The sequence below is a fragment of the Lampris incognitus genome, chromosome 14 (genome assembly GCF_029633865.1).
Source record: "Lampris incognitus isolate fLamInc1 chromosome 14, fLamInc1.hap2, whole genome shotgun sequence".
In the NCBI taxonomy this organism is placed as follows: domain Eukaryota; kingdom Metazoa; phylum Chordata; class Actinopteri; order Lampriformes; family Lampridae; genus Lampris; species Lampris incognitus.
The window spans coordinates 33,075,056-33,095,852 of NC_079224.1; the positions used below are offsets into that span (position 1 = coordinate 33,075,056).

Below are 20,797 nucleotides of genomic sequence, written 5' to 3' on the forward strand. Positions count from 1 at the left end.
CGAGCAAAACAGAAGATAGCATGCCTTTACTACGAGATGTCATGCCAAGGTGAAGCTCGAGCGCAAAGATGAGTAAGATCTGGGCGTCCGGGTAGTGTAGTGGTCTATTCCGTTGTCTACCAACACGGAGCTCGCTGGTTTGAATCCCCATATTACCTCCGGCTTGATTGGGCAGCCCTACAGATACAATTGGCCGTGTCTGCGGGTGGGAAGCCGGATGTGGGTATGTGTCCTGGTCTCTGCGCTAACAGGGGCGCCTGTTTTGGGGGGCAGGGGGAACTGGGAGGAATAGCGTGATCCTCTCACGCGCTACGTCTCCCTGGTGAAACTCCTCACTGTCAGGTGAAAAGAAGCAGCTGGCGACTCCACATGTAGTCTGCAGCCCTCCTCTGATCGGCGGAGGGGGTGGAACAGCGACCGGGACAGCTCGGAAGAGTGGGGTATTTGGACGAGTACAATTGAGAAGAAAAAGGGGGAAGAAAAAAAAGACGAGTCAGGTCAATCTGCTAGTTATTGTTAATGAAGCTGGCCCACGCTGTGCATTTCCTAACGTCAAAGACCTTAAGTTCTGTCCTTATATTTCCTATTCAGGGTCGCACAGTGTGGATGAAGACTGATCGGACAAAAACCAAAAGACTTCATACTTATTAATGCTTACATGCACCACGTAAAGAGATATCCATCGTTAAAATCAGTGCCATTCCCCTTTTACTCCACGCACGAGAGAAAACAAAACAACTCAACGTAAAGTCAACATGACAGATTCCTAAAATCTTTGCAGGGGAACCAGCGGAGCAGCCCATCTGTCGTCTCTCTCTTTAACAACGCTGCAGACAGAAGGGGGCCGACTTCGGACATCCTGGGTCCTCACGGACAATCTCGCGATTTTACATCGTCAGCATTCGCGACGCGTCTGTCGTTTAACAAATTTCGGCACGCATCGGGACCTCTGTCGCCTCAGTTCAGTTTCACATCTCAATCGAAAGACCCCCCCAGACGGACCTTCCGCTGTTTGGTTATGAGCAAGATATTTATTGCAAAACTCATGCACCTGCATCTTTTTCTCTTTTTCTTTTTCAGTGACGAAAACAATTCGCATTATTGCAACGTAAACAAGTGCTTTCCTTACCTTTTTTTTTTTTAAATAAAGCGGCGGAAGTAATCAAGGCAAACTCCAGCACGAAATGTTTTATGTTCGTACAAAGTCAAGTTTTAAAAAAAAAAATTTTTTTAACAAAATGACACTTTTCCCCTCAAAGTCTCCGTTCTGTGCAGGACACATGCAGCCGCAGAGCAGGCAGCAAACGCTGCAGGTTGCCTTTAAGGCGTGTGTGGAAGCTTGAGAGAGAGAGAGGGAGAGAGGGAGAGCGAGGGAGAGCGAGAGAGCGCTGTGGGTACCTGTTGAATTCCTCGGGTCACGCAGTCAAACTGTGAATTCAAGTGTGCTGCTCTTTTTCTCATATATGCCAAATCTGCGTTCCGCTATGCGTGGTTATGCAGCGAACCACGCCCTCCTGCCCCCGGCCACAGTGTGCTGCCAACATTTGTACCCCCCCCCCAAAATAAACTATCCATGCCATATATCCGTGATGCCGCGTTAAACAGAAAGCTTATTCCTTTTACATTGTTAGATATGCATATATGTTGCTATACTTACATTATCAACACGGTTCGACGAAGAAACTGCGAAAGCAGGAATGTTCTTCTAGTTCCCGTTCGCCTGGGTTCAGTTATGCTACTATGTAAAACCGTCTTGATAACAGAAAACAACAACAATCAAAATAACCTGGCTTGGGATGGGAAGCAACAATCAAGGTCCACTGTAAGTGTGCGCATGCGCGTTCCCACGACGCGGCAGATATGCAGGCTATATATATTATATGTGGTGGTGAAATGGAGGTAGGGTAGGGGGCGTGCGTGTGCGTGCGTGTGCGTGGGTGTGGGGGGGGATGGGGGGGTAATGAAGTTCGGTATCACAGCAGCCCTGCAGGACTTCTACAGTCAAACTCAGGCTTGAAATGAACTGGATTCAACTCGAAGTGACGTGAAGGTGAATTTAGGGTGTTATGAGAGCGCCTAGCCATGTTAGAGAAATGCACACTAAATGTTTTTGGATTTTTCTTTTCTTCCTTTTTTTTTTAATTAGAGGTACGCCCAGAGCAGCTTTTTGCCATGAATACGAGGTAATATTGAATCGGAGAAAACTTGTTTAAAGAAATAAGGTGATGACATTTTTGGAGAGTTTTAATCAAGTTTAGACTATGCATTAGTCCAAAATGACAAGAGGTTTCATCAGACAGGGCATGGTTACCTGATCGTTGTGTTCTTGGAAGCCGGACTTGGCCGAGATGACGTCAGGCTCTTTCATGGCCGCCTGCGTGAGAATGGGTTTGCATTACAGGAGCAGCCTCTGGGGTGGCCAGGAGTCCCCTGTGACGTGACCACAAAGCTCTAATTCATCTGCTGGTTTACATACACTTCAACATTCGTGAAAGTTTGTGGCTTGGTTTAGATTTTGTATGTTTATATGTATGTTTATTTATATGTGTGAATCTGTGCACGTGTGTGATACATTTTTCTATCCTCTCTCTCTCTCTCTCTCTCTCTCTCTCTCTCTCTCTCTCTCTCTCTCTCTCTCTCTCTCTCTCTCTCTCTCTCTCTCTCTCTCTCTTGCGCTCTTGCTCTCTTTCATTTGCAGGCTTCCTCTCTCAAACAGAGATTTAATTGCATCTCGACATATCAGCACCTAGTGGAGACATTGCCAAAAAGACGGAAAACATCCCTCCCACCCCCACATTTTAATGTTTCAGTGTTTAAGACTGAAAACCGTGAAGGCAAAAAGCAAATTGGCTCCACCACATGGCCATTTTTTTTCTTCTTTTTTTGCTTCGCTCTACCGTCTCTCTAGGATCAGTCATTATATAAATCCACAGTCAAAAGGAAATTTGAAGTAAAATGCATGCATGTATATATTTACAGTGATCGTTGTATGATCTAAGCCTGAAGATGCTCTTAGACATATATAACTTAAACATGGAAAAGTGTGGCACACTGCATGCTACCACTTAAACAGAGGTGACGATTCATACACTATCAAATCACTTATTTTAGAGACGAGACTTGGATAAATCAATCATTTCATAGTAAGTTTGCACTAGACATCATACACCGTTAATGTCTGAGTGTTAATCAAACTTCTACAGCATAGGTCCAATTTCACACACCGGGAAATAAATCAACACACAGAAGTATACATTTATTTTCTTAGTGTGACTTATACCTCTGCCACCGACAGAAGAGCTTTTACGTTATTGGTAAATTATTTATAATGATGATGTAGAGAGAATTCAATCTACAGCAATGTATGCACTCTATACTGTCAATCACAATGATTCCCATACGCCTTTGTATTGTGGCTATGTCTACCTTTTTATTTTTCAATTCAATTTTTTAGAGATAAAATATGATAAAATGTATTGACAATATCTCAGAGACAGAGAATATCTTTCCCCCACTATATTCATCTGATTTTGTTCCCGAGAGATTGTATCGCGTCCTCCCTGTCTGAGATGAGGCCAACTGGATTTCCTGTAAATGGTGTGACTTCTCTTGCTGCCACCTGGAGCTCACATAGTGTAAAAGCACACCCAAACGGCTGAGCTCTAATTACTACATAAATGACCAACAAAAGAAAAAAGTGCAAAATTATTTTCCCCATATGTCTTTATGCATGCTCAATAATTCAATTCAATTCATTTCAATTCAGTTGAATGTGTATTACCAATTGTTGGTGTACTACCAACAATCTTGTCCTCAGTGTGCAGAAGACGAAGGAGCTGATTGTGGACTTCAGGAGGTCTAGAAGCTGCAGCCACTCCCCCATACACATCAATTGGGTGGAAGTGGAGCGTGTTTCCAGCTTTAAATTCCTTGGAGTCCACATCAGCGAGGAACTTTCCTGGACATCGAACACCCAGGCCCTTGTGAAAAAGGCCCAACAACGCCTGCATTTGCTGAGGAGGCTTAGGAGTGCCCTTCTATCCCCCAAAATTCTCACCAACTTCTACCACTGCACCACTGAGAGCATCCTGACCATCTGCATCTCAGTGTGGTACGGCAACTGCACCTCAGTAGACCAGAAAGCTCTGCAGCGGGTCATCAAGGCTGCCCAGCACATCACCGGTACCCAGCTCCCAGCCATAAAAGACATTTATCACAAACGCTGCCTTCAAAGGGGTCTGAGCATCAGCAGAGATCCCACCCACCCCAGCCATAGACTGTTCTCCCCCCCGTGCTCTGGGAGGCGCTACAGGAGCCTCAGAGCCCGCACCACCAGGCTCAAAACCAGCTTCTTTTCACAAGCTGTTGCCCACTTGAACCTGGCTACCCACTGAATGTCTGTAGATATTTTTAAATATTTTGTACTCTTGCTCTTCTTTAACTTATTTTTAGCTTTTGGTCTTCATGTGTGTATATCTTATACTGTGTTTGCTGTGTTTGTCTGTGTCTGTCTTGCACTGTTTGGTGAGACCACAGCCCTCATTTTATTTTTAACATGTGCCTGCACATTGTTTTAATGACAATAAATTGAATTGAATTGAATTGAATGTCTTTATGCATGCTCAGTAGTCCAGGTGAGGAAACCACAGAAAGTTGAATCAGTTCATCTGGACATCTACATGGCATCTACAGTGGCCACCCTTTCAATGATGAGGATGTGCACATCCTTGAAAAGGAGAAATGCTGGTTTGAACAGGGAGTCAAAGAGGCCTTCCATGTGAAGAGGGAACGACCATCACGGAACCGGGGGGGGGGGGCTAAGAGTACATCTGTCGCCATCTTACTATGCTGTGATTGCAAACATTCCCACGTCCTCTGTGAATATAACACATGGTCATTGTAACTCTAGTTAATGGTCCTGCCTATTTGCATAATCCTTGGTTTCAGTCGTTATGCCACTGTATTGTTTATAAGGGTGGGGGTACCTGCAGTCAGTTGAGACTGAAGAGGTCACTTAGACGAGTGATGAAACGTTTCACTCCATAAACGTTGTGTCCAAATGAACTGATTCAACTTTCTGTGATTGTCTCTGGTTTCATTCAATTATTGAATAATGAGCCGAGACGCCAACCTGGGTCTCCCGCAACATGGGTGACTACGTTAACCAGTCGACTAAAGGGTCCGACCCGTTGGCCAAGGGCTAGCGAGACTTGTCATCCGTGGTCGTTACGCTACCCCCCTCCTTCGGGAAGCGCGTACTCGTGCTTCAGCATACCAGCTCCCTCACGTTTCTGGGTGCATGCGCTTCTGATGACCTCATGGTCTCACCATCCCACTTCTGACACCAATGTAGCAAATTCAGGGGTCAGTCGGGGACCTCCGCAGCCAGGACGTGGACCCGGGTCTCCCGCACCTGCATAACATCTAAGTAGAGCGGTGCATAATCCAGTGATATGCTGTTGGTTTGATTGTCCTAAAGGTTGTTCTAAGTGATCATCCCTGTGTAGTAAAGGCTGCACATGCTGCATAATGTTGACTAGGAAGCAGAGATGCAATTATAATTTCAGTAAACGACAAACCTTTATGTTACAGATTTGTTGATCTGTATCAGGTGAAGGGTAGGACACTGGTAAACTCGTGTAGATGCAGTTATCCAATGACGATTTTGTGCATTCACAATTTGGGAGTACCCAGGCGGCACGGTGGCCGGCCCACTGGTTAGCACTGTTGCCTCACAGCAAGAAGGTCCTGGGCTTGGACCCCAGGCCGTCCCAGGTCCTTTCTGCGTGGAGTCTGAATGTTCTCCCCGTGTCGGCGTGGGTTTTCTCCGGGTGCTCCGGTTTCCTCCCACCATCAAAAAGACGTGTATGTTAGGGTTAATACTCCTGCCTGTGCCCCTGAGCAAGGCAATGGAAAGAAGAACTGGAGTTGGTCGTCGGGCGCTGCAGCTGCCCACTGCTGCCATACAACAGGATGGTTTAAATGCAGAGAACAAATTTCATTGCAACTGAACAACTGTCTTCTTCGTCTTTCAGCTTATCCCCCGTTTCCCAGCTGTACAATGACAAAATAAAGTGGCTCTCTTCTTTAAACACAATGTGAAAAGGAAACTCCATGATTATTGCAAAAAAAATACCGAAAATTATATTGACCTTGTTATTTATAACATTCTTTTTCGTTTATTCACCTATAACTATTTATTTTATTGGATGTCATATTTCATTTTATTTTGTTTTCTCAGTAATAATCAGACTCAGGCCTTATCAGCCCCATATACGTAGAAGGAAGCCATTTTTGGTTTGTGTGTGTTTTTTTTTTTCCTTTTTCCATAACGGAAGCATGCCCATGAATTTAAAGACGGCATCGCAAGATTCCAGGATGTGACGCATTTCCTAAAGAAGCAGAGCGGTGTGATGGGATTTAACAAGGGGCGGGCAGTCGATCTGAATGCCAGTTAAGCGTTCTACTGTGTACCATGATGGGACTGACATAAATCTAAAGAATTTTCAAAAATACCTCCCCCCTCAAAGTGAATGAAGCCCAATCATTGTTTTCTTAACCACTGAGTTTTGGGAGACAAAAATGCAACTGTGAGATTTGTACAAAGGGGGGGGGGGTGTCAAATCACAAGTGGGTGTTTTTCTTGATGCCCACCCACATGCAAAGAGGTGCGGCTATGAATGTGATTTGAACTTCGTTTCCCTGTGCTTAGACCTTGTCATTGCGGAGAAGCTTGCGTGCTTCTAAGACCCTGAGAGCTACGCTGGGGGAGCGTTTGGTTCCCGGTAGGTTTAACCATACCAGACTGGCCTTGGGTGAGGAACCAGACGAAACTCAGCACACTGGTCCTCCAGGTTTAGGGGATGGGCATGGCACTAACAATTTGACGCCATAAAAATGGACTGTTACGGAAACTACAATGAGCAAAACTACTGACACCCAGCCTATAGTATACACGAGCCACTCTAATTATTTGAGTGGTGGTCTGACCACCTCAGACGAAAGCTGAAAGGAAGTCAGGAGCGTGGAAGAGGTTCTACTGGGGCCCAAAACTAATATCCACCTTGGCACCTGGAATGTCCCAACCCTGTTTGGAAGAACGCCAGCGCATTACCACGCACTGGGGCAGGTGCCTTTTTCAGGTTTCCAACTGCAGCGCGTAATTTGAAATAACCCATAGGCGGAGGGATACGTGTTGTGAGCGGGCTCCAGTGCGTAGTTTTTCCAAAAAAAGTAGTTCCAAGCTACGGTCAGAGGAGAACAGAGCATCAGGAAATCTGTGACAGGAGTGACGCATTATCTGATACTTTTGTATATCTACTTTACTACTGAATTAAGCAGCTTATACAGAATTTTATCTCAATTACTTGGACGACACATCGAATTTGCGGTCTCGCTGGGCGCGCTTCATTAGAGAACGAACTTGCCCGAGCGTACCCACAATGCCCTTGCCTTCCTGAGGGGCGTGGTAACCATAGACATGACAGATAGGGTTGTCTGAAAGGACTTTATTGAAAAGAGAAAAAAAAGGCAGAATCCTCTGTGTTTCTTTTATTGATTTTAAAAAGCAAGAGATGCCAATACAAAGTATATATTCACATATTAGCCCGAAATAATCTCAGATCTCACTGATGTGCAGAAGGACAGATATCATTCAGTGTTCAGCAGAAAAAGTCTAGAAAATACATGTGTAGGAAGATACAACAAATACAATTTAAAAATAAATGTATGAGGTGTAGAAAAATACATCAATGGAGAAGTCTAGAATTTAAAATGAAAAAGTCAAAATTGTTAAATTGTTGCGAAGCTCCACAGCAATCAAAAATCCTCTACAGAACACGTCCCTTTTTCCTCACAGCTTCCCGCACAGGCTTAGGTTTCGAGTTTGTCTTTTTTAACCCCCTTCATTTGGTTTGGCTTTTTTGAGGAGATTGATGAGGGGGAGACGCTGCAGTGGCATCAGAGGTACAAGTTGTGTTGGCTCCACAACAACTTGTAAACTGAATGTGAGTCGACAGAGTGTACATATGCAATTAAGCCAGGCGGTGGGTTAGACCAAACACACGTGTAAAAATGTAAAAAAAAAAGATGAGGAAAATTATTTTCTGCCCATCCTTTCATCACATCAGAGTGTGGCCCGAAGAATAAACTACCAACGTCTTACATTGTAAGAGTCACCTGCAAGGCAATCATTCCAGGTATTTTGACCTGATATTGTTTATGTAAAATGTTAGTTCATAAGAGCAGTTGAGCTGGGGTCCATCTTTGCAAAACAATATAAGAATAAACAATAAACAAAGTGTAAAGAGCATATAAAACGAGAATTCATGTTAAAGAAATAAATGATATATCTTACCGTCACCTACAGTAGAGCTTATGCATTATTAATACAGTACAGCTTATACAGTAATCACCTGACATTCAATTATAACTTATTTTGCTTATATTATGCTATACAGAATTTTTAAGGATTCTGTATCTAAATGTGATATCATCACTGATGTCATGATATCACACAGATCAAGGGTTTACTTTCAGCGCCTTCATCAGTACGTTTTGAGCATCTTTGGCAAGTGCTGCAAGACAGTTATGCAGAAATGAATAAGTTGTCTTAAAAGAAAGTGCTGATGCTGCTGCGATGCCAAATAGTGGAATAAATCTTGCCACTTCCTCCGCTACAGATAACGCAATTCCAGATGCAGACGTGGTTAATGCTTTAATAATCATCTCTTTGTTTATTTCTTTCAATACAAAAGGTGATCTCATGACTGCTTTTAAATCATCCAAAGGAGTCTTTGTGCTTCGTGCAAGTTTCTGCAGTGAATTTTTATCAAGACCGAAGCCCAACACATACTGAAGGATGACGGTAACCAGAATGCTTGTATCAACCGCAAAAGAAAGGCCAGGGACTGGTGCAACTGCTATTAATGCAGATAATGAGGCATAATACTTTATTTTAGCTTGGAAAGCCTCTCTTCTCTTGTTGAGGATACCCTCGTTTATATTGGGAATGGCGAACAGCAGAGCATCCCTCTTGTGTTTAGGAAGTTCCTTCTCCAAGGTGTCCTCCAAGAGTTGGAAATCATACAGGCCGACATCAAAATTGGAGATCAGGAAGACTTTAGCAGATTTCATCCCATTATCTTGAAGACCTGGAGTATGTCACAAATGGATATATGACTTTTTCTCTTCAAATGGTAAAATTACAAAAAAACAAACTATTTAAAAAAAAAATAATGCCCTAACGTCTCTTTTCCCATCTAACTATTAAAGAAGTATTATGATGATCACAACACCTTTAATGAAATGTTCTTAAATGTTTTGAAGCTTTTAAGGAATCACATGAAAAATATAGTGCTACCATGTTCAGACCAAGAGATAGTATATGACTATAGCTGCTCATCTTCAAGTGAATGGCTTGACTTTTCAGCCACATTTGACACAGAACTGAAAGTATGGCAAACATCTCATGGATTTGCTCTCAGCTTTTACCTAAACACAACCAACAGTTATCACTGTTTCATGAGCAGCATAGCCCATGTCATTTGTGTTAACTGTATTGTGTTTAAATATCAACACAATCTGCTGTCATTGTAAACACCCATCTGCTGCTCTGTTGTAAGTGCATTATTTGCATTGTCTTGGTAGATCTGGATAATTGTGTATTGGCACAGCTACATTGTATAATAATTATAATAGTATTACAACGATTATGTCACATATTTTCTTAACGTTTTAGAAAAAGTAGAAAGCCAAATTATTTGACATTGTATTCTTACAATGAATTAGTTTTCTGCATTTAACCCATCCCATTGTATAGGAGCGGTGGGCAGCTGCAGCACTCGGGGACCAACTCCAGTTCTTCTTTCCATTGCCTTGCCCAGGGGCACAGACAGGAGTATTAACCCTAACACTCATGTCTTTTTGATGGTGGGGGGAAACCAGAGCACCGGGAGGAAACCCACGCAGACACGGGGAGAACATGCAAACTCCACACAGAAAGGACCTGGGATAGTTTGGGTTTCAAACCCAGGACCTTCTTGCTGTGAGGCAACAGTGCTAACCACTGGCCTGCCTTGCCGCCATCTTTATGTTTTCATCCTGAAGGTTTTGCTTGGATGTTTTACTGTTATGGGTTGTATTTAAACCTCTACCTTCAAATTTAAAAAACTTTTGAACAATTTTCAATGTTGTTTACTTTCAAAATTATATTGGTGAGAGCACCCGCAGGTCAGCCGGCTACACTGTGTGTGACTACTGGCCATGATAAATAAACTTTAAGATACTAACCTTTACAGCAATATTTCCTGATTTTGTCAAGCGTCTCAACTTGATTGAAGTCCCTCTGACTTCTTTCCTCATCACGTAAATTGTTATCAATCTTAGAGCGGACAAAGTACAGCATCTTCCCCATTTTCTGGATAGCCAAAGCCAGCTTCACATCATTTTCTGTGAAACGATCAGCTGAGATGATGATGAAAAAATCAAACTTCTCAAATCCAACATACTTCAGGTATTTTTCAGCTGGGAACTTGGTGGTGCCAATCCCAGGGAGATCCCACAGAACAACATTAGGATAGGATGGATGGGGGTACGGTGTAACCTCCATGGTGGTTTCCACACAACCAGTGGGAGCAGCTCCCTCATCTCTGTTGTCAATGCCTCTGAAGGCATTAACAAAGGTGGATTTACCAGAGCCTGAGTCTCCTGTAACGGCAATATTCAGTGGAATATTTTCCTGCTGTTTCAAATACTCTTGGATCTTCTGAGCAGCTGAAGCAGGATCATTGTTCTGAAGTGCCTCTGCTATTTCTTGTGTTGGTTCATTTTTGAAACGATTTTCCATGGCTATCCTGTAAAAGTTAAGGAAATGTAATATGCTGTGAAAACGTTTGTATTATTTTCTGCAAAGACAAACATGCAAATAGGATTCGATGCATTGGTGGAAAATATTACTGGATTTATTGTCCCAAGAAATAGAATTAAAAATAATATAGCCGCACGCAGCGATTAACAGGGTCCAAGCAGTACTGCAGCTGTCGACCAACCAACATAATTTCACAGTCTTTATGGCTTCTATGTGCCCCAAAGAAGAAGCCTGTCAAGTTTCATGAAGATCGGCCATTCACAAGAGCAAATATTAGCTACTGAATTTTGATTGGCTGTTTGGCTGCCATTTTGGTAATCCAGCCAATCAGCACTTTAAACAACGTAGCCAAATGGGTCCAAGTATAAGTACACCAAATTTCAGATTTTTCGTTTTAGCGGTTGTTGAGATATTGACACGTCTCAGTTGTAGCGCCCCCTATGGACGGCATTTCACAAAATTTGGCGTGCTTCCAAACAATGTTGTGGCGATTGTGCGTGACAAGTTTCGTTAAATTTGGACAATCTCATCACTAGATATAGGCAATCACTATGGACCACCCCTTAAGTATTGATTGACATGTCACTTCGAAATGGAAAGACATATCAACATTCTTTCGGTTATTTTGCATCAGCATTGTCTGGAGATGACGCATGTCAAATGTCATGCGAATCGGATGAACAGCCTCGGACTAGATCATTTTACTTCACTTTCGGTTTTTGAAAATAACGAGAAAATTTGGCAAGCGGAAGTCGGCGGAAATGGGTGCATTAGATTCGGGAGCTTCTAATGAATTAGAGGGAAAAAAGAATTTCTCAAAAATTCCATACAGCGCCCGAGATATGACGCAAAACCTACATGTGCTTATTGAAGCGTTTTGCGGAAACAACAACAACAGCAATAATAACAACAATAATAAAAACAATCATCCTTAGAAAAACAATAGGGTTCCGCAGCTGTCGCTGCTTGGACCCCTAATAATAATATAGAGAACAAGAGTCGACGCCTCATCTTAATCATGTCCTGGCAACAGCTACTCACCCTGAGTTGATTCTCCAATGAAACACTATTCTCAATCGTGATAAACAAATGAACTTTACCAAAAAAAAGTTTCCACTCTGCTACTTGCACACTCCAGCCTGTGTGAAGGCCACAGATGAAAGAGTAAACATCCAAGCTCAAGCTCCTGGACTTTGGCTCCAGCTCCCGTTGTTCTCGCCATATTTATCCCGGAACCAAACTCCGGCCGTCTGGGCGTGGCAATAAGACGAGTCACACCATTTACAAGAAATCCTGTTTACTTGAAACTCTTCCTGGCTCAGCTGTGAAATCGAGCATGAAACGTGTTGGAAATAGATTCAAGATTTAATTTGTTGTCATTGCCATTATGTACCTGCGTACATAAAAAAAAACAAAGAACACACAAACAGTTAACAACGAAGACCATGAAAGCACTTTTTTTTGCTTCGCTCTACCGTCTCTCTAAGATCAGTCTTTACATAAATCCCCAGTCACAAGGAAATTTGAACTAAAACGCATGCATGCATACATTTACAGTGATCGTTGTATGATCTAAGCCTGAAGATGCTCTTAGACATATATAACTTAAACATGGAAAAGTGTGGCACACTGCATGCTACCACTTAAACAGAGGTGACAATTCATACACTATCAAATCACTTATTTTAGAAACGAGACTTGGATAAATCAATCATTTCATAGTAAGTTTGCACTAGACATCATACACCGTTAATGTCTGAGTGTTAATCCAACTTCTACAGCACAGGTCCAATTTCACACACCGGGAAATAAATCAACACACAGAAGTATACATTTATTTTTTAGTGTGACTTATACCTCTGCCAGCGACAGAAGAACTGTTACGTTATTGGTAAATTATTTATAATGATTGTGTAGAGAGAATTCAATCTACAGCAATGTATGCACTCTATACTGTCAATCACAATGATTCCCATACTCCTTTGTATTGTGGCTGTCTATTTTTTTTATTTCTTTAATTTAACTTTTCAGTGATAAGATATGATAAAATGTATTGACAATATCTCAGAGACAGAGAATATCTTTCCCCCACTATATTTATCTGATTTTGTTCCCGAGAGATTGTATCGTGTCCTCCCTGTCTGAGATGAGGCCAACTGGATTTCCTATAAATGGTGTGACTTCTCTTGCTGCCACCTGGAGCTCACATAGTGTAAAAGCACACCCAAACGGCTGAGCTCTAATTACAAATTAAATGACCAACAAAAAAGAAAAAGAAAAAAAGAAAGAAAAAGAAAAAGAAAAAAATGTGCAAAACTATTCTTCCCATATGTCTTTTTGCATGCTCAATAATCCATGTGAGGAAACCACAGAAAGTTGAATCAGTTCATCTGGACATCTACAGGGCATCTACAGTGGCCACTCGTTCAATGATGAGGATGTGCAAATGCTTGATAGGGAGAAACGCTGGTTTGAACGGGGAGTCAAGGAGGCCTTCTATGTGAAGAGGGAACGACCATCACTGAACGGGGGGTGGGGGGGCTAAGAGTACATCTGTCGCCATCTTACTATGCTGTGATTACAAACATTCCCACATCCTCTGTGAATAGTACACATGGTCATTGTAACTCTAGTTAATGGTCCTGCCTATTTGTATATGAAACTTATCATTGGTTTCAGTCGTTATGCCACTGTATTATTTATAAAGGTGGAGATACCTGCAGTCAGTTGAGACTGAAGAGGTCACTTAGATGATTCAACTTTCTGTGATAGTCTCTGGTTTCATTCAATTATTGTATAATGAGCCGAGACGCGAACGGGTGACTATGTTAACCTGTAGACTAAATGGTCCGACCCGTTAAGGGCTAGCGAGTCTTGTCATCCGTGGTTGTTACACTATCCTCCCTCCCTCGGGAAGCACGTACCCGCGCTTCAGCAGACCAGCTCCCTCACGCCTCTGGTTGCATGCGCTTCCAATGGCCTCACGGTCTCACCATCCCACTTCTGACACCAGTGTAGCAAATTCAGGGGGCAGTCGGGAACCACCACAGCCAGGACGTGGAACCGGGGCTCCCGCACCTGTCTAACATCTAAGTAGATTCCTGGTTCTTACTCATAAAGCCCTTCACAAACTGGCTCCCCCATACCTCACCGATCTCCTCTCCCCCTACCAACCCTCTCGGCCCTCAGATCCACCTCAGCCTCCCTTCTCTCTACCCCCAGGTCCAACCTCCGTGGCTTTGGGGACCGAGCCTTCTCCAGAGCAGCTCCCAGGCTCTGGAACTCACTTCCCCAAATCATTGGAGACTCAGAATCCCTCCCACTCTTCCAGTCCTGTCTCAAGACACACCTTTTCTCCATTGCCTTCTCATCCCCCCCCCCCCCCCGTGCGCTCATCCACCCCTGGTCTGGGGCAGGTTGGGGACTGAGCGCTTGACCTGCATCTGTGATTTATGAGATTTATGATGTTTGTTTTTCTTTCCCTTTATATCTGTCCAAGTGGGAGAGTACTGCTGGCGTCGTGTGTGGCTGCCGCTTCTCCTTATCGTAGCCCCCCTTCCCATCCACCCCTGTATGCCTGTGTTATGTTCACCTGTCGTCTTGTTTCACTCCATTTATTGTAAAGCGACTTTGAGTATTAGAAAAGCGCTATATAAGAATGATTTATTATTATTATCGTTATTAAGTAGAGCGGTACATAATCCAGTGATATGCTGTTGCTTTGATTGTCCTAAAGGTTGTTCTAAGTGATCATCCCTGTGTAGTAATGGGTGCACATGCTGCATAATGTTGACTAGGAAGCAGAGATACAATTATAATTTCAGTAAACGACAAACCTTTATGTTACAGATTTGTTGATCTGTATCAGGTGAAGGGTATGACACTGGTAAACTCGTGTAGATGCAGTTATCCAATGATGACTTTGTGCATTCACAATTTGGGAGTACCCAGGCGGCATGGTGGCCCAGTGGTTAGCACTGTTGCCTCACACCAAGAAGGTCCTGGGCTTGAACCCCAAGCTGAAATATTGCATGTACGTAAGTACTCACACCCTTTACTCCGTAATTGGTTGAGGCACCCTTGGCAGTGATTACAGCCTCAAGTCTTCTTGGGTATGAAGCTACAAGCTTGGCACACCTATATTTGGGGTATTTTTCCCATTCTTCTCTGCAGATCCTCTCGAGCTCTGTAAGGTTAGATGGGGAGTGTCGCTGCACAGCTATTTTCAGGTCTTTCCAGAGATGTTCAATGGGGTTCAAGTCTGGGCTCTGGCCGGGCCACTCAAGGACATTCAGACCTGTCCCGAAGCCACTCCTTCATTGTCTTGGCTGTGTGCTTAGGGTCGTTGTCGTATTGAAAGGTAAACCTTTGCCCCAGTCTGAGGTCCTGAGCACTCTGGAGCAGGTTTACATCAAGGATCTCTCTGTACTTTGCTCCATTCATCTTTCCCTCCATCCTGACTAGTCTCCCAGTTCCTGCCGCTGAAAAACATCCCCACAGCATGATGCTGCCACCACCATGCTTCACTGTAGGGATGGTATTAGCAAGGTGATGAGAGGGGCCTGGTTTCCTCCAGATGTGACGTTTGGCATTCAGGCCAAAGAGTTCAATCTTGGTTTCATCAGACCAGAGAATCTTGTTTCTCATGGTCTGAGAGTCCTTTGGGTGCTTTCTGGCAAACTCCGAGCGGGTTGTCATGTGCCTTTTACTGAGCAGAGGCTTCCGTCTGGCCACTCTACCATAAAGGCCTGATTGGTGGAGTGCTGCAGAGATGGTTGTCCTTCTGGAAGGTTCTCCCATCTTCACAGAGGAACGCTGGAGCTCTGTCAGAGTGACCATCGGGTTCTTGGTCACCTCCCTGACCAAGGCCCTTCTCCCCTGATTGCTCAGTTTGGCTGGGTGGCCAGCTCTAGGAAGAATCCTGGTGGATCCAAACTTCTTCAATTTACGAATGATGGAGACCACTGTGCTCTTCGGGACCTTCAAAGCTGTACACATTTTTTTGTACCCTTCCCCAGATCTGTCCCTCGATACAATCCCGTCTCGGAGGTCCACATACAATTCCTTTGACTTCATGGCTTGGTTTCTGCTCTGACATGCACTGTCAACGGTGGGACCTTATAGACAGGTGTGTGCCTTTCCAAATCATGTCCGATCAATTGAATTTACTACAAGTGGACTCCAATCAAGATGTAGAAACATCTCAAGGATGATCAGTGGAAAAAGGATGAACCTGAGCTCAATTTTGAGTGTCATAGCAAAGGGTGTGAATACTTATGTACATGCAATATTTCAGTTTTTTATTTTTAATACATTTGCAAAAATTTCTACAAAATCTTTTTCACTTTGTCGTTATGGGGTATTGTGTGTAGATTAATCAGAAAAAAATGAATTTAATCCATTTTGGAATAAGGCTGTAACATAACAAAATGTGGGGAAAGTGAAGGGGTGTGAATACTTTCCGGATGCACTGTATTAGCCTGAAATAATCTCAGATCTCACTGATGTGTTTCGTATCCTGCAGAAGGACAGATATCATTCAGTGTTCAGCAGAAAAAGTCTAGAAAATACATGTGTAGGAAGACATAACAAAAAATACAATTTAAAAATAAATGTATGAGGTGTAGAAAAATACATCAATGGAAAAGTCTAGAATTTAAAATGAAAAAGTCAAAATTGTTAAATTGTTACGAAGCTCCACAGCAATCAAAAATCCTCTACAGAACACGTCCCTTTTTCCTCACAGCTTCCCGCACAGGCTTAGGTTTCGAGTTTGTCTTTTTTAACCCCCTTCATTTGGTTTGGCTTTTTTATGGAGATTGATGAGGGGGAGACGCTGCAGTGGCATCAGAGGTACAAGTTGTGTTAGCTCCACAAGAACTTGTAAACTGAATGTGAGTCGACAGAGTGTACAAATGCACTTAAGCAAGGCGGTGGGTTAGACCAAACAGACGTGTAAAAAAGTACAAAAAAAGAAGAAAATGTTTTCTGCTTCTCCTTTCATCACATTAGAGAGTGTGGCCCGAACAATAAACTACCAACGTCTTACATTGTAAGAGTCACCTGCAAGGCAATCATTCCAGGTATTTTGACCTGATATTGTTTATGTAAAATGTTAGTTCATAAGAGCAGTTGAGCTGGGGTCCAGCTTTGCAAAACAGTATAAAAATAAACAAAAAACAAAGTGCAAAGAGCATATAAAAAGAGAATTCATGTTAAAGAAATAAATGACATATGTTACCATCACCTACAGTAGAGCTTATGCATTATTATTACAGAACAGCTTATACAGTAATCACCTGACATTCAATATTTTGCTTATATTGTGCTATACAGAATTGTTAACGATTATGTATCTAAATGTGATATCATCACTGATGTAATGATATCACACATGTCAAGGGTTCACTTTCAGCGCCTTCATCAGTACGTTTTGAGCATCTTTTGCAAACACTTCAAGACAGTTATCCAGAAATGAATAAGTTTGGTGAAAAGAAATTCCTGATGCTGCTGGGATGCCAAATAGTGTCATAAATCTTGTCACTTCCTTCACTAAAACCAACGTGAATCCACTTACAGACATGGTTAATTCTTTAAGAATCATTTCTTTGTTTATTTCTTTCAATACAAAAGGGGATCTCATGACAGCATGTAAATCATTTAAAGGAGTCTTTGTGCTACGTGCAAGTTTCTGCAGTGATTTGCCATCAAGACCGAAGCCCAATACATACTTATTGATGATGGTAACCAGAATGTCTAACTCAACCATTAAAGCAAAGCCAGGGATTGGTGCAGCCGCTATTAATGCAGATAATGAGGCACAATACTTTATTTCAGCTTGGAAAGCCTCTTTTCTCTTGTTGAGGATACCCTCATTTATATTGGGAATGGCAAACAGCAGAGCATTCCTCTTGTGTTCAGGAAGTTCCTTCTCCAAGGTGTCCTCCAAGAGTTGGAAATCATACAGGCCGACATCAAAATTGGAGATCAGGAAGACTTTAACAGATTTCACCCCATTATCTCGGAGACCTGGAGTATGTCACAAATGGATATGATATGACGTTTTCTCTTCAAATGGTAAAATTCCATCAAAACAAACAATTTTTTAAAAATAATGCCCTAACGTCTCTTTTTCAAGTCTAACTCTTATAGAAGTATTATGTTCTTAAATGTTTTGAGGCTTTTAAGGAATCACATGAAAAATATAGTGCTACCATGTTCAGACCAAGAGATAGTATATGACTATAGCTGCTCATCTTCAAGTGAATGGCTTGACTTTTCAGCCACATTTGACACAGAACTGAAAGTATGGCAAACATCTCATGGATTTGCTCTCAGCTTTTACCTAAACACAACCAACAGTTATCACTGTTTCATGAGCAGCATAGCCCATGTCATTTGTGTTAACTGTATTGTGTTTAAATATCAACACAATCTGCTGTCATTGTAAACACCCATCTGCTGCTCTGTTGTAAGTGCATTATTTGCATTGTCTTGGTAGATCTGGATAATTGTGTATTCGCACAGCTACATTGTATAATAATTATAATAGTATTACAACGATTATGTCACATATTTTCTTTACGTTTTAGAAGAAGTAGAAAGCCACATTATTTGACATTGTATTTTTACAATGAATTAGTTCTCTGCATTTAACCCATCCCATTGTATAGGAGCGGTGGGCAGCTGCAGCACTCGGGGACCAACTCCAGTTCTTCTTTCCATTGCCTTGCCCAGGGGCACAGACAGGAGTATTAACCCTAACATGCATGTCTTTTTGATGGTGGGGGGAAACCGGAGCACTGGGAGGAAATCCACGCAGACACGGGGAGAACATACAAACTCCACACAGAAAGGACCTGGGATGGCCTGGGTTTCAAACCCAGGACCTTCTTGCTGTGAGTCAACAGTGCTAACCACTGGCCTGCCTTGCCGCCATCTTTATGTTTTTATCCTGAAGGTTTTGCTTGGATGTTTTACTGTTATGGGTTGTATTTAAACCTCTACCTTGAAATTTCAAAAACGTTTTCACAATTTTCAATGCTGTTTACTTTCAAAATTTGATTGGTGAGAGCACCCGCAGGTCGCTGTGTGTGACTACTGGCCATGATACATAAACGTTAAGATACTAACCTTTACAGCAATATTTCCTGATTTTGTCAAGCGTCTCAGCTTGATTGAAGTCCCTCTGACTTCTTTCCGCATCACGTAAATTGTTATCAATCTTAGAGCGGACAAAGTACAGCATCTTCCCCATTTTCTGGATTGCCAAAGCCAGCTTCACATCATTTTCTGTGAAACGATCAGCTGAGAGGATAATGAAAAAATCAAACTTCTCAAATCTAACATGCTTCAGGTATTTGTCAGCTGGGAACTTGGTGGTGCCAATCCCAGGGAGATCCCACAGAACAACATTTGAATAGGATGGATGGGGGTACGGTGTAAACTCCATGGTGGTTTCCACACAACCAGTGGGAGCAGCTCCCTCATCCCTGTTGTCAATGCCTCTGAAGGCATTAACAAAGGTGGATTTACCAGAGCCTGATTCTCCTGTAACGGCAATATTCAGTGGAATATTTTCCTGCTGTTTCAAATACTCTTGGATCTTCTGAGCAGCTGAAGCAGAATCATTGTTCTGAAGTGCCTCTGCTATTTCTTGTGTTGGTTCATTTTTTAAACGATTTTCCATGGCTATCCTGTAAAAGTTAAAGAAATGTAATATGTTGTGAAAACGTTTGTATTGTTTTCTGCAAAGACAAACATGTAAATAGGATTCGATGCATTGGTGGAAAATATTACTGGATTTATTGTCCCAAGAAATAACATGAAACAATATAGCCGCACGCAGCGATTAACAGGGTCCAAGCAGTATTGCAGCTGTCGACCAACCAACATAATTTCACAGTCTTTATGGCTTCTATGTGCCCCAAAGAAGAAGCCTGTCAAGTTTCATGAAGATCGGCCATTCACAAGAGCAAATATTAGCTACTGAAATTTGATTGGCTGTTTGGCGGCCATTTTGGTAATCCAGCCAATCGGCACTTTAAGCAATGTAGCCAAATGGGTCCAAGTATAAGTATACCAATTTTGAGATTTTTCGTTCAAACGGTTGTTGAGATATTGACACGTCTCAGTTGTAGCGCCCCCTATGGACGGCATTTCACAAAATTTGGCGTGCTTCCAAACAATGTTGTGGCGATTGTGCGCGACAAGTTTCGTTAAATTTGGACAATCTCATCACTAGATATAGGCAATCACTATGGACCACCCCTTAAGTATTGATTGACAGGTCACTTCGAAATGGAAAGACATATCAACATTCTTTCGGTTATTTTGCATCAGCATTGTCTGGAGATGACGCATGTCAAATGTCATGCGAATCGGATGAACAGCCTCGGACTAGATCATTTTACTTCACTTTCGGTTTTTTGAAAATAGCGGGAAAATTTGGCAAGCGGAAGTCGGCGGAAATGGGTGCGTTAGATTCGGGAGCTTCTAATGAATTAGAGGGAAAAAAGAATTTCTCAAAAATTCCATACAGCGCCCGAGATATGACGCAAAACCTACATGTGCTTATTGAAGCGTTTTGCGGAAACAACAACAACAATAATAATAACAAAAACAATCATCCTTAGAAAAACAATAGGGTTCCGCAGCTGTCGCTGCTTGGACCCCTAATAATAATATAGAGAACAAGAGTCGACGCCTCATCTTAATCATGTCCTGGCAGCAGCTACTCACCCTGAGTTGATTCTCCAATGAAAAACTATTCTCAATCGTGATAAACAAATGAACTTTACCAAAAAAAAGTTTCCACTCTGCTACTTGCACACTCCAGCCTGTGTGAAGGCCACAGATGAAAGGGTAAACATTCAAGCTCAAGCTCCTGGACTTTGGCTCCAGCTCCCGTTGTTCTCGCCATATTTATCC

The 20,797-nt window shown here is 42.5% G+C and overlaps 2 protein-coding genes across 3 annotated transcripts; both read right to left on the reverse strand.

Moving 5' to 3' along the window:
• Positions 1-7,519: 7,519 nt before the first annotated feature.
• On the reverse strand, positions 7,520-12,085 carry LOC130123683 (interferon-inducible GTPase 5-like). The gene is made up of 3 exons (XM_056292934.1): positions 11,909-12,085; positions 10,291-10,853; positions 7,520-9,152 (listed from the first exon to the last, which is right to left on the reverse strand). The coding sequence occupies exons 2-3, from the start codon at positions 10,844-10,846 to the stop codon at positions 8,521-8,523; spliced, it is 1,188 nt and encodes a 395-aa protein (XP_056148909.1). The 5' UTR covers positions 10,847-10,853; positions 11,909-12,085; the 3' UTR covers positions 7,520-8,520.
• A 4,056-nt stretch (positions 12,086-16,141) lies between these two features.
• Positions 16,142-20,797, reverse strand: LOC130123796 (interferon-inducible GTPase 5-like). Of its 2 annotated transcripts, XM_056293087.1 has the most exons (4): positions 20,609-20,797; positions 19,403-19,563; positions 19,001-19,174; positions 16,142-17,896 (listed from the first exon to the last, which is right to left on the reverse strand). In XM_056293087.1, exons 2-4 carry the CDS (start codon positions 19,554-19,556, stop codon positions 17,265-17,267), a joined length of 960 nt encoding a protein of 319 aa, XP_056149062.1. In that variant the 5' UTR covers positions 19,557-19,563; positions 20,609-20,797; the 3' UTR covers positions 16,142-17,264. The 2 variants fall into 2 exon arrangements, with proteins under 2 accessions (XP_056149062.1, XP_056149061.1); XM_056293086.1 differs by having other exon boundaries at positions 19,001-19,563.

Coding starts and splice junctions, on each gene's coding strand:
- LOC130123683 (XM_056292934.1), bottom strand. CDS start 10,846: ATGGAAAATCGTTTCAAAAATGAACCAACACAAGAAATAGCAGAGGCA. Junction 9,153..10,290: donor CAGGAAATATTGCTGTAAAG/GTTAGTATCTTA, acceptor GACATACTCCAG/GTCTTCAAGATAATGGGATG.
- LOC130123796 (XM_056293086.1), bottom strand. CDS start 19,556: ATGGAAAATCGTTTAAAAAATGAACCAACACAAGAAATAGCAGAGGCA. Junction 17,897..19,000: donor CAGGAAATATTGCTGTAAAG/GTTAGTATCTTA, acceptor GACATACTCCAG/GTCTCCGAGATAATGGGGTG.